Genomic DNA, 14,217 nt, shown 5'->3' with positions numbered 1-14,217 from the left:
AAGGTGCGCGCCGTTGATGAGGGGAGCAATCTCTTCTCGCAGGACTGACCAATGGCCGAGAAACACACAGAAGCAACAACCGCCATTTTTGGAAGCAATCTCAGCTAACTTGCTGAGAGGTGAGGCAACCGACGAACAAAGAGTGAGATGAGACCAGAGAGCTGAGAGGGCTTGAGTTTCAGAGAGCATGCGTGTCTACGTGAGGAGGTGGGTTCCAATGGGAATTGAACCAGTCCCCATGAAAACCGCCAGTTCTAGGCCGATTCGATTCAGTTATAGAATGTTCCCGGTTCTTTGCACACCCCTAAATGCCCGTGAGCAACGGTGCTGCTACAATATCACCTTCGAGTCCCGAGTTGGAGTCCATCCTCTCGTACTCATGCAAGGACTCCGGGGCTCTCTTCGCAGTTACTGTAAGCATTCTTACAGTTCAATGAATAGGAACAGATCCTGCCAAAGCAATCTTCGTCGCACAAAAGGAAACCAACCAGCCAACCAAAAGTCATTTTCGTCGATCCTTTCTTGAAAACATGTTTCGCACAGAAGGAAGCATGTCCGAAATTCTATTATTGCAATCTCCCGACATTGTCACCATATCCATATCATGCATTTTCTCCAAGCGTGCTTTATAAATAGAAAAAGTAAACAACTGGTGCTGAATGACGGTATGAAAGAGAACTTCATAAAGAAGCGGAATCATTGATTCAAGAAACTAGAGAAGGAAAGAAGGCAATGTAGGAACCCGAGCATACCCGGTTAATCGTTCATGTCGTGATGCGAAGGAACAATAATTTTTTCCATCTTAAATCTATGTAGACAGGGCATATCACTTTATAAGTTGTCTGACTTAACTACATGTACTGCTCCTAAGCAAGCAATTCATGTAGAGAAAAATTTCTGCATCCCTTCTTGCCGATTGTTTTCGTTGCGGCTCTCGACGAAGCTCCCTAGCACACCATTATACAGAGCAATTAAGTACTAATAAGGAAGAGAACAACATATGATCAGCATTCTGCAATAAAGAGGATCGGAAACATAAGTTCATGCAAGTATGATCAAGAGAAAACGACTGAAAACTGTTTGGGGCAGTGAGAATGGTGATAATCTGTCCTGTCATTACATGAGCGCAAATGATGTTACAGTTGCAAGTACTAAGGATGCGATATACTTAAAACTCACTACTCTCTTTCCTTAGTCTGCATTAATTCATAAAAACAAATGCGGCAGATGACAGCATCAATAACAGAAAGCATGTCAGTTTAGTCAGCTATTCAGACCGAATAAAACCGATCCAATATGGAGATCAATAGAACACTCAGATTTCATTGGCAGTTGGAACTGCCATAACCATCTGCTGTCTGATACAACGACATAGCCGCTCATCAATTGTTTGATTAGTGAATCAGCTAAAATTTTCAAACTAAATGTACAACTGTAATTCTTTATAAGCAAGAGAGATTGTACCTCTCATAAGCACAAGGTAGTAGTTACTTCCAATTTCTTTCTGGCACTCACTATGCTAAATGAAGTTACACTCTCTAGAGCCAGTACAGAAAGGTAGAATGTCTCACTTACAGGATCAGAATCAGGATAAAATTCCATCCAAGTTTGCAAACTGATTTGAAATTCGAGTTTAACACATAAGAAAGGAAAATTGACTTCGCTATCAGAAGGCCATAGGATCTTGACATGCAAATAACTCAACAGAATTAAGGACAAGTTACACAGAAATAGCCTACTTTTGGGCAACTTTTGCATAACTGTAGTTTCTTACAATCCATTACACTCGACTCCTCAGACCTTGGCAATGTTTCCCACTCCGGCACTATACTGGCCAACCCAGTGACAGTAATTGGACATCTTCGCCTATGAGTCTGGACGGGGATGACATGCCCATCAAATTCTCATAATTTAGCTGATAGGTTCTCTCATGACTTGGCGGTGAATTAGCTTCAAAGTACTACATATCCTAACACATAAGAAAAAGCACATTGCAATAGCGCCAACTAAGACACAATGGGGATGGTAGAGGGTAAAGCAACCTGTATTTGGTTTGTGCGCCCCTTAGCATCAATAATGGGTATGCACCGATCTGGGTCATGCCACCGTTAGCAAAGACCCTTTGATCAAATTGCAACTCCCAGATAAGTAGCTACTGCCCTAACATCTACAATGCACCTGCCATCTCAGATTCTCAGTTGACAGCCATGGGCTGATGCATCTATTTGAACACAGAAAGTTGGAAGTGTGTATTGTGGCGATAATACTCAAAGGATGATAATTTTATTGAAACTATTTTCAGCATTCCTTTATCTACAATCTAGTTTCAAAACCCAACACTTTACAAACCAAGAATTGAAAAATAATAATAATAATAATAACTACATTTTAGAGCTTGGAGTCAAAGACCAACATATTGTAAGGAAAAATAATAGAAACCACAGGGTGTAAAGAATAGTTTTCTTGAAACCTTAGGGTGTAAAGCAGAGTCTTGCAAGTAGAAAATGCAAAGTGTAATTGAGGAGAAACTTGAGGATGGTTCTTGTTAATAACCTACCCTTAGATGATTTGGAAAGTGAATGCAAGGGAAAAAAGAATTGAAGCCAAATAATCAAAGTGTAAATAACCCAAAAATACATTTGAGTCTTTGGAATTTACCGTGAAAAGCATAAAGGCAAAGGAAGACAAAAGCATGAGGTGGAAATCAACCTATCCAATCATTGTCTCCTTTGGGAGCACTTCTCATCACATCCGTCTATGATCCTCGCGGTCCACTGAGTTCAGATTCCATCATTTAGTTTTTATCTTAAAAAAGGAAAAAACATCCATGAGGAATTATGATGAATAGCCCAACAGAAAGAAGTCAGACATCTTTGTTTGTGGCATTCCCATTATTAAGCAAGGCCCACTTACCAAAAGCAGGCATTTCTATTCCTAGCTTTTACAAGGATTAAGCTGATATTGCCAAACCCAAAATCAAATCTATTCAAGAAACTTTATTCCACTTGCAAGACCCAGATCAATACGAAGAACTGCTGCAACTAGCTATTCAAAGTAGGTCTTTGTCTATCAAAGGAATTTAATATCACCGGATCGAAGTTGCTATGACTTAAAAGGAGGCATGTTACTATATTTTAACCATATATTGCTTTATTACATTCAATTTCTTACCATCTAGTCCGTCAATCACTATCTTTAGGTATAGATTGATGCATGACACCTACTGTTCTGTAGCGCAGTAAAGAGATTCCAGCATTTCAGCATCCAAGGTTATGTTCTTCTAGTAGAGTAAAATCATCAATTAACAAGACTGAAACAAGAGGGCCACTGGGCCGTGACAATGGGATATGTGGGGGAGAGGATGCTCAGGGGTTGAAAACTCCAAGAAAGCAACAACATGCATGCTAGAGAGAGAGAGAGAGAGAGAGAGAGAGAGAGAGAGAGAGAGGGGACATCAGTGCAAGAAAAGGAAGAAAAGACAAACATGAGACTTTTTCGAATGTGAAGACATGGAACACTGATGGAGCAACTGAATTACCTATGTTGAACTTTCTGGGGTGAATAAACACGGCCTATATGGATACTCTGAAGTAACTAACCTCCCGGAAAATCTTCATCTAGCTTTTCCCATACAGGGTAAACCCTAGTATCTAAACTCCTCAGCAAAACCATATGAAAAGATCTTTCAAATCTTTATACCAATGAGATTCATGATTATTCATATCCAAAAATGGGAAGCACTATGATTGCATGAGAGCATAGACATCCCCTAGCAAATATTTCTCACAAGAAACAAACACCTAACAGTCTCATGTAAGGATGGTTACTATAATATTTTTAATGAAGAATCTTTCCAAGGCCATAGATTCAGAAGCTGAGTTCAGAGAGTCATTTCAAGACATATTTGCCAGTGATACATAATAAATTGCATTCAAGTTTGATTATCTCAAACTGCACTGAGGAACACAATTTATAATGGACAGCAACAAGAGGAAAGCAATCAAACACGTAAGGATACAGATGTATGCATAAAACAGATGCAGTGTTAACCAAGAATCTCCCCAGTATAAGTTTCAGCGCGAATTAAAGGACAATGTTGGCATATACAGACTTCAACTCTATGACTTATTGCAAAGGTATAAAATTACCGAAACATAAACACATCCCACCAAGCAAGGAATGCAGAGCAAATCTCAACTGGGAGTTTTGAAAGTGGAAGGCTGCGGGAGCGTTAAAGGACCGCGCTTTGAATCCTTATCGTCCAAGAGCCTCCGAAGTGTCTTGTTCCTACAGTACTGCCTATCAAAATGCTTCACCTACAATTCAACAAAACCAAGGACAGCAACATCAACACGAATCACCAAACGAAACGAGACAAGAAAATCAGAGCATCAATCTGGTGAACGGATTAAAAATCCCAAGTCACCTACCCAAGAAGCTCGACATCGATTCTCGTACTCGGCCCTCGATTTTTTACACTCGGAGGGGTACAATAATCCGACGGAGCCGATCTCCGTCGGCTTCTTGCTCGATTCCTTCTCTACGCACGCGTAGAAAGCATCGCGAGCCTGCCCAGAAGAAACGTAATCACGTCGTGCCTCAGTGTTCCAATCCTCCATTCAAGTTCAAATCCCGCCATTTACATGAAGGAGGCTCATCTCTAAATGATCAAGAGTCCACAGAGAGAGAGAGAGAGAGAGAGAGAGAGAGAGAGAGAGAAGAAAGTGACCTTGTAGCAAGACTCGCGAGCTCTAGAGAGGACGTCGGTGTGGACTGTATCTGGGTTTCTTGCTGAGTAGGTTTCTGCAACAGCAGCCATGGCTGCAACAACAGTGGCGGCACCACCCGACGCTTCCCTTCGCTGCCTCGATCGATTCACTTCGGCTTCGGTTGCAAATTCTGATGGACTCAGAGAGAGAGAGAGAGAGAGAGAGTGACTTGGATCTTGGGCTCGTGATTAGTCCAGTCCAGTAAGCAAAACCACAACAAATTCACCATTTTGTCAGATCTTTAAGGGCCCAAAAGCTCAAAAAAACACTCCCACATCTCCATAGATGAATCAAACTCGAATCTTGATTCGGTGAAAATTGTAAGATTATCTCCGCTCTCTAATCACAAGAATTGTCGACAAGAATCTCTCATAACATTCGACAAGTTTGTGCCAGCCGTTTATACGGAATAATGGCACAAATGATTTCCAAACTTTGGCCCAACGTGCATTGTGATATCTGAACTTAAACCCAATGTGCAATGCCGTTCTTGTGAATTTTTAATTTATTCGATATGATCCATGTGCTTTTGGTACATGTTCAATTTAGTCCCCAAATTACACGAAAATGTTCAATGTTTCAATTTAGTCCATAAACTGCGTGAAACCTATTCTTTGTCCCATGTTCAATTTTAGCCCATCAACTGCATGAAAATATTCAATATTGTCCAAATATTGAATATTTTCATGCAGATTATGGGCTAAATTGGACACGTGACAAAGAACATGGACCATATTGAATAAGTTCAAAGTTTAGGAACGATATTGCACACTGAGCTAAAATTCAGGGACTATATTGAATAAATTAAAAAATTCAGAGTCAACATTGCACAATGAGTTAAACTTTAGATACCATTTATGTCATTTGCCATGTTCATATTGAGAGTACTTTATCAGATGATCATTATCGGAGTCAAGCCCGAGATGCTGGGCCGGCAAGCCAAGAAGCCCAGCGCTTGGACCCTAACTTGATCGAAAACGAATGCCAGTCTCTGTCTGGGCCCAAGAATCTCTCTTGAATTAAAGGTCTTCTGCCTTCGGGGCGAGCGATACTCCATATACATAGACGAGCTAAGAGATCGGGGATATTCTCTCCAATTTTTTGAGAAGTAATTAATCAATATATCTTAACAAGATCAGTACAATCCATAAGCAAGAGACATTCATTTCGATTGTCCTCCATACGCACCGCGATCAACCCCCATGCAATTGAGCTTATCGGTTAAGTACACTTACTTACGTGTGGATTAGGCGCATGACACAAGTTCGATTCCCTCGCGATTCCATTTTTGTTTCACTCGACGGGGCTCGAGGCCGTGTCTTACTTGGTCCACGAGGCTCGTGGGGGTGCTTCGGCCGCCAGGAATTTACCTAACACGAGGCGAGATTCCTTACCGTTGAAGAATAGTATATGCATCGCAACCATCTTTAAACCCTAAACTCAGCCAACTGTTCAATGGGATCCTGACCCATCCTCTAACAGAGAGCGAAGATCAAACCGAACGTAGGTTCGACGGTCGAAATCGGAACCAAAAAGGCATTCGTGATTGTTCTTGATTTGAGGCTTCACCTACACAAGCCAAAGTTCTATAAGCTTTTGAGTACATGAATACAATAGACACTAGAGAACGACACCAATCGACAAAGGTTGTGGTCTGGTGGCCCGTGGTTTTGTCATTACTTCCCCTTAACCTGCAGATTCCGGAGGCAATAAGCATTTCCTTCTTCTTGCCCCCCCAGCAATGATTGATCAAGCTGAATCTTAATTAAAGTAATAAACATCATTTAGCATTATAGAGCAACGACACCTGGTCATAGCGTAGCACTTAGCAGTACCCGGTAGGTGGGACTGGCTAATCAATAATTATAGAACGATTCATCTCATTGGCATGCCATGATTAGCTTATTGAACTCGAAATTTATAATGGGGTCTAATTGAAAGACATAAAAAAAAATGATGCCCTCAACAATAATTAGATTAAAAAGCTCAATAGCCTCTCTCAATCTGAGAACCTCCCCCACATAGATACTGAGGAAGGAAGGAAGGAAGATGTGCGTGTTCCCATCTTTTCGAGCTACTCTCAATTTTTCTTATTTAATTTCCTAAGTACTAAACGAGGTAGCCTGTCGTACCATGATGTTAATTAAATGCCCTGAATTAGTATGCTAGTGAGGGAATAATTTCTTTCTGATTAAGGACATATATCATAATAAACTGATTTATTTTGACATTATGTGTAGGTGCTGTTCTTAGATACCGATTGTCACGCTCCCATGTCACTTGGTGTCTCTTTATATGTAAGTTCACCCACATAATTCGAACTAGGGAAGGTCCTATGTGGCCGGTGTCTGCTCCTAATACAAAATAAGGGGGGGTTTAGAAAATAAAAGAAGAAGGAGGAGGGAACGATGATTAAACAGTTCTGCAGAGAAAATAAGTATTGTCTAGATTCATTTTACTAGATTGGAGCTGTTTACAATGCTAAATTAATGATCCGTCACATCTTGTTGGATTCTGTCTCGACTTCCCAAGTCCCACGATTAGATAGGAGAGGCATTATCGAGGGGTTCATAAGTCAACACCCAACTTCAAATGATCAACACCTTGTGAGCTTTAGTTCTTTCGATCAATTTTTAGATGGAAATCGCTATCGTCGATGCTGGTCGTTCCACATAGGATGACCGGTGCTAACTAGACGGCCACGTGAACGATTTCCAATCAAAATTGGCGGATCGTCAAAAGCTTTAAAACTAAAAATCGAAAGGTTTAAGACTGAATTAGCCGCTATATAATAGGTTTATGACTTTATGGGATGATTTTCACATCTAAAGGCTAAAGTATTTGGTTCTTAGCATTCGATCTTTCTTATTGCTCGACCCGATAAGATATTCCATCTAACCGTACCTAGATATACCTTAGCCTCGCTCATTTATCAGAATGACAAAATTATTCAATGGACCTTCATGATTACTTCTCAGAATATTCTTTTTCCCTTGATCTAAATTTTCTTTTTTCCTCGTTAACTCAAATTGGCGTGTCCAATTGCAACAACAGGCACTTCACAAAGTTCAATAATAAATTTATTGTAAGTGGTTTATCATATTGCTTTTCGTGGTGGGCCAGCGGACAAGAACCTAATTCGGAGTAATAACAATTGTTTTTTACCACATTCGTGCTGGCTGATGTCACAGAAAAAACTTGCGCAACATTTCCCCGTGTCGCTATACGGGGAATTAAATTAGATTACGTGGTGTCACAATTTTTTTTTGTCACAATGCCGAATAGAGATGTGGTCGTGATTAGCTTAAGCTCCTTAATATCTGATTAATTAGTGCAATAATGCAGATAATATCTGGGCATCTTCCAAGCATTAGAAGACACAAAAGTAATTGGTTTTTTTTTTTTTATGATCCAGGGAACCCATGCATGACTTGCAGCCAGGGGGTAAATCCACGGGGCAACATGTGCTAGCCACCACACACGTGCCACCGGGTAAATCACCCTGCGATGCCCCTGAGATTCGAACATTCGACCTTTTGCAAGAGGAAGAGTGCACAAACCGGCGGCGCCACCCAAGTGGGTGGTTAATCTTGCTTGATTCTCTTAATTCGATGATTACTCTGCAAGCACTAACTCAATCCAGGAGGCACGCCGGTCAATTTCGACAACAGCTCGTACATTTATGTTTTTGCCGAGGGGGGCTCGGCTTTACGTCGCCTACCAAGTTTTTGTAGATTCATTTGTCTATTTTCTGATTTTTTTTTTCTTTGGTCATTTTAAGAAAATCAAGCGACATTTGAAAACTAACCTACTCTACGAAAGAAATCGATCATACTGACGTTAGGATTTCACGATTTCATCCGACATGAAAAAGTATCGAATAAATCAAAGTTGACTTCATCTGAAATCGAAAACCACTTGATCAACGGGGTAAACCGATCGATCCATGCAAATCTATCTCGTTACTTGAACGAGTCACTACGTATTGTTTTATAAGGATCACAAACATTAGGATTTCTCCGCTCCTTAAATTGTGCAAATTAGAAATTTGCAATAACATCCTCACAAATCCGTTTCTCTCTATCTTAAAATATTTTTGCTTCTCGAAAAATAAATGATTTGAAAAATATTTTCTTTAAAATGATCACTTGTATCACTCACAAAAAAGAAATCAACGAAAAATATTTTCATTATCCACGGAGTATTTAGACATAAATTGCTGCCAATAATGAGAACATTTTTTCTTTACTAATTATTTAAAGGGAAACAATCGATAATTCTATAAAATTATTTATTTTTCATGAAACAAATGAAGTATTAATTATATATATTATATATTATGTGCATACACGCACAAAAGGCAAGTATAAATGAGAAGCGCCTTATTGTCCACAAAATTCTAAACCTATTGTATAGATGTCAATTCAATCTCAATACCTTTTAATAATACTAATTCAATCTTGAACCTTCTTACGATTTATCTATCAAATCATAAACTTTTCAATTATACCAATTTAGTCCTTTTCAATTAAGTCCTAATTAATGTAGTCCTTCCGGCTAAATATCCAAATAATAAGTTTAGGATAAAATCAACTCTTCAAAATGTTTAAGTTAAATTGACATGAGTAAAAAGCTCATAATTAAATTGATAATTCGTTAAGATCGAATGGTAAAATATTTAAAATTGGATTGATTATCGTAAATTGATTACTTGAGCAATTATTTCGAGATTGCTGGCTTTAGTGCAGCAGGAGTCAGAGAGAGGACAATCATTGAGAAGCAAAAGAAGGTGACGTCGCTTCTCGTCTCAATTATTTGCAGAATTCCCCCCACTGACGCGTAGATGATAAGGTTTGTTTTTGGGCTCGCAATACTTCGCTATGACGTACGGTGTGCTGATCCTCTGGGGTTTATCGCAGGTAAAATTATCAAAAATAAATAAATAAATAAATTTATGTTAATTCAATCTTTATTTTTTTTATCAATTAAATTCTAATTTTTTATATTTATACCAATTTAGTACATTTGACCGACTAATAATGAATAAAAAATTCTTAATAATATATTCTGATTTTTCTATTTCTTTTGTTTTCTTCTCATTACGGCCGGCGAGGGTTGCTCGAGCTCGCCACCGCACCTCGTGACCACATACCATTGCAAGGAGCGGCATCAATCGAGCTCCCGACGACCATCATAGGCCATAGTGGGAAGAAAAGAAAAGAAAAAACAAACCAAGTCATCCCATCTCCACAATACTACACTAGCACTCCACGAGTAGATTAATTAAGTGACTAGACCGAGACTTTATTAAAAATGGTTCACATCAGTACCGATCGGCAAAATGAATTGAATTGGCACAACTGCAAAATGATTATGATTCAATTAAAAAAAATTAAAAATTAAATTGGTATAATTACAATAAGTTTAGGACGTTTTTGATAATTTTCCCATATAACGTATGGAGTAGTAGTTCATTTGGCCCTTAAATCGTATTTTATCTTGTTTTTATTTAGTATGTTCGTGTTACGAATGATGCTTTGATTGCTCTGTTTGATTTCGACAGAGGACATACGAAAGCTCCTCATACACTTCTCCTTTCCCTTCGTGCCGAACGCGGAACCACCACGCCTCGTCCATCTGCCGGCGCCTTCTTCAGCTCTGCTACCACGGGCTACCAACAAAGTTGACCATCGCGGCTGCTCCCCGTCTTCTTCCTCGAGTTCACTGCACGAGCAACCGCAGTGCTTCAGCCCTGCTGCCGTCGGCTACCAACACGGCCGACCATCACGGCTGTGCTCCCCCGTCTCCTTCCTCGAACCCACTTCACGAGCCCCGCGGTGCCGTCGGGCGGCTCTCCTCATCCTCCTTTCTGGCTACCTCGCCGCTTCACCCTCGACGGAGGACAGCATCAAAACTTTTATAATAACTTCTACAGGTCAAGAAATGGTGTGACGGTGTAGATTATAGGGGTGTTCTTGTAAATATACACACCCTCAACAACTACGTCAACACCCTTTCCTTAGATTCATTTTTCATTTAATTATACTACTAGGCTACTCCGTTCGTGCATTTACTAAATTAAAAAAAAATGGACATAAGAAGTCAACCAAATTAATAACCTATGCTCAGATTTGGATCGCCACCTTCACCCATAAAATGCGCATGTACCCTAGATTAGGGTCGCGCTAAAAAAATTAATAGCTTCTTCCCTAATTGTCCGGTCATAAAAGATCCTCCAAAGTGAATTTAGAGACATCCTATAAAGTTACTTTTATGCACGAGCTCTTTTAATTAACCCAAAGTTTAAAAAGACCAATCTCACGTGCTCATTCAACGTTAAAATATCGCTCTCATTTGGAACCACCTTGCCAAATTAGAAATTAAATCTCGGACCCTTGTCTTCGAAATTCGAATTCCCAAGGCAAACCTAGTCGAAATTAAAGATCTTGAGTTCGATTTTTTCGTACCTTTGGATCGGTCGATACCCTTTTACAAGCAAAAATTGCGAAGCCCGATAGAGAAAAACCACGTCGGATTTGAGCTTTTATCGAAAATTTTGCTCTTACTTGACAGTAACAATCTCACTTGCAACATATTCACAAAAAAGACAATAGAACACACCAGGAAGAGCAATCACCGAACCGACCGGTTATCACAGACCAATTCTTCTGTGATCTACCCCGTCAGTTAAGGAAGAATTCCAACATAATCGGACCCCATGTACGACCCGCTTCTCAATCGGGCAACGGGTCATCGCCCGGGGACGTCCAGACGATGTCCTTGAGCGCCGGTCTCAGCTCCTTCCGGCAGAACTGGTTGTACTCCAGCGTGTCGCCCCGGTCCTTCTTCACCTCCACCATCAGCACCGACGGCGCCACCGCGAACAACTCCGCCTCGATCACCAGCTTCCCTTTCCTCCCCGCCGCCTCCCCCTGCAGATTCACCCTCGACTCGCTCTTCTTGATGCTGAACTTCCCAGCCCTCGCGGCCTCCTCGATCCTCGATATGACGCTGCTCGCGGACCTCGTGGTCGCGAACCGCAGCTCCTCCTTCTCCTCCCTCCTCTTCTCCTCGAAGAGCGGCGACAGGTCGAACCCCTCGGAGAGGGAGATTATGTGGAACGCGTTCATCGTCCCCGGCGGCCGCGTCTTCGCCGCCTTCTCCTTGTCGAATTCCTGCTCCTCCTTGGGGACCAAGCTCTTGGGGACCGACTTCTTGAACCACGAGCTCTCCGTGATCTTGGAAATCGGGATCCGGGTGCTCGGGTTCGGGTCTAGGAGCTTGGTCACGAGCCGCCGGGCCTCGGGCGAGAACCAGGGCGGGCACTTGAAATCGCCCCGGTAAATCTTCCGGTACATGACCATGATGTTATCGTCCTGGAAGGGCAAGAACCCGGCCAGGAGGACGTATAGGATCACGCCGCACGACCACAGGTCCGCCTTGGAACCGTCGTAGCCCTTCTTCCCGATCACCTCGGGGGCGACGTATGCGGGCGTCCCGCACGTGGTGTGCAGGAGCCCGTCCTGCCTCAGGTGCTCTCCGAAGGCGCTGAGCCCGAAGTCGGTCACTTTTAGATCGCCATTCTCGTCCACCAACAGATTCTCCGGCTTCAAATCCCGGTGGTACACCCCCCGGCTGTGGCAGAAGTCCACCGCCGAGATGAGTTGCTGGAAGTAGGCCCGGGCGACGTCCTCCCGGAGCCGGCCCTTAGTGACCTTGGCAAAGAGCTCACCTCCGCGGACGAGCTCCATGGCGAAGTAGATATTCGACTTGCTCGCCATGACCTCGTGAAGCTCCACGATGTGGGGGTGCTTCACCATCTTCATGACGGCGATCTCGCGCTTGATCTGCTCCGTCATGCCCACCTTCACCACCTTCTCCTTCCCGACGACCTTCATCGCCACGCTCCGGCCGCTCTGCAGCTCGCGCGCGTGGTACACCTTCGCGAAGGTCCCGTGCCCGAGGAGGCGGCCCAGCTCGTACTTCCCGTGCAGGATCGACGAGCCCCCGTCCTCCCCCTTCTTCGTCATTCTCGGATGCTTCGTGGACAGCCAAAAATCAGAACTTGATTGCAAAGAACTTTTAAAGATTTACCAGTTGAGAAACTCTGGATTCTTCTCCAACACGTGGCCGAGAGATTATGACAAAAAAAGAAGACACGAAGTGAAAATTGGGAGGCAGGCCGAGGTCGGAGGCGAACCGGATCACCCGTCCTCGACGTGCTTGCGGTGGCAGTTCCGGCCGCCGATGCGCTTGTTGACTCGCCAACACGACTCAGGCTTGGTCGGAGAAGAAGAAGACCAGTGGGCTACCGTCATCTCTATGCATTCCCTACGCGAAGAGATTTTCCCTCTCTCTCTATATGAGAATTTTCTGGGGATTGTCGAGGCTCTCCCGGGATCGAAGAGCAGGGAGGTTTTCGAGAAGGGAGTGTGAATGATTGAGTGAGTTCTTGTCTTCTCCCTTTCGACTTCCTCCTTCCCTGCGCGTGGTTCGCCATTTATAGAGGAGTCGGAGCGTTTGAAATTACTCGTTTGCCCTTGGGAATTAGGAGGTTGCCATGAAAGTCGGATCGTAAAATTATTGTAGTATCAATTATTGGTGCTAATTAGTGCTAATTAGTGCTAATCGAGGGAGTGAGGATTTCAGAGAATTGCCGCTTGTTCTGAAAAAGGTCAAAAAATCATGTTTGTCCCGATCGATCCTTACTTTACCGTTCAACTGGGAAAAAAAAAAGAAAAAGGAACTGCTTATTGAATTTGATATTCAACGCCCGGAGACCAAATCGATTTACGTGGAATTACAAAAATATGACTAAATTACCTCTTCTATGATACTCGAAAGAAAAAATAAAATAAAAGTAGATCGAAAAGATAATGAGAAAAATGAGTCTTGTCCAATGTCGGCAAATATTTATAAATCATGACAATCAAAGAAAGCTTAAATGGGTCTGTATATTGATTGGACTAGGCATACTATGAGTAGATATGTCAAAATAGATCATAAATTTATTTCTTAATCCGTATATGGTGAGTTGAGTTGTTATATTATGTAGTTATATTTAATAAATGTGTCATAAATGAGTTTAAATATAATACGATAAATGTATTTATAGCTAACTTAAATTGAATTCCTTCATAACTATCTCTTAATTTTCTCAACTCTAATTGGATCTCATGCTCACTTCATACTCTCACCTTAATTTGAGTACGAATTTTCTTAGATTGGTTAATTATGATTTTTTTTAAATGAGTCTGCTCCGAGTCACTAAATTGCATTGTAATTAATAGGTTTATCTGCGCAGAACCATTTATGATACGCCTTAAACTTGATCCGTTTCACCTGTTTGATGGGTCCAGTTACGGACAATGCACATCGAATTTTAAGGATCTTTCGATTTTCGAAAAGATAATAGAATTGTGATATATGAATTGTGTATAATCGAAAT

General features: G+C 41.7%; 2 protein-coding genes across 4 annotated transcripts; both read right to left on the bottom strand.

The window, feature by feature from the left end:
• Positions 1 to 670: 670 nt before the first annotated feature.
• Positions 671 to 4,906, bottom strand: LOC115736234. 3 transcript variants are annotated; one of them, XM_030667818.2, is made up of 4 exons: positions 4,730 to 4,906; positions 4,431 to 4,568; positions 4,199 to 4,316; positions 671 to 947 (listed from the first exon to the last, which is right to left on the bottom strand). In XM_030667818.2, exons 1-4 carry the CDS (start codon positions 4,817 to 4,819, stop codon positions 880 to 882), a joined length of 414 nt encoding a protein of 137 aa, XP_030523678.1. In that variant the 5' UTR covers positions 4,820 to 4,906; the 3' UTR covers positions 671 to 879. The 3 variants fall into 3 exon arrangements, with proteins under 3 accessions (XP_030523678.1, XP_030523682.1, XP_030523681.1); XM_030667822.2 differs by having other exon boundaries at positions 4,149 to 4,316; positions 4,730 to 4,905; XM_030667821.2 differs by lacking the exon at positions 671 to 947 and having other exon boundaries at positions 3,989 to 4,316; positions 4,730 to 4,905.
• A 6,380-nt stretch (positions 4,907 to 11,286) lies between these two features.
• Positions 11,287 to 13,254, bottom strand: LOC115736186 (CBL-interacting serine/threonine-protein kinase 6-like). Its single transcript, XM_030667742.2, has one exon. It carries the CDS (start codon positions 12,797 to 12,799, stop codon positions 11,504 to 11,506), a length of 1,296 nt encoding a protein of 431 aa, XP_030523602.1. The 5' UTR covers positions 12,800 to 13,254; the 3' UTR covers positions 11,287 to 11,503.
• Positions 13,255 to 14,217: the final 963 nt, after the last annotated feature.

Source organism: Rhodamnia argentea, chromosome 4, assembly GCF_020921035.1.
Source record: "Rhodamnia argentea isolate NSW1041297 chromosome 4, ASM2092103v1, whole genome shotgun sequence".
Classification (NCBI taxonomy): Eukaryota; Viridiplantae; Streptophyta; class Magnoliopsida; order Myrtales; family Myrtaceae; genus Rhodamnia; species Rhodamnia argentea.
The sequence above is the reverse complement of the archived record's forward strand: the minus strand, read 5'-3'. Positions and strand labels throughout refer to the sequence as shown.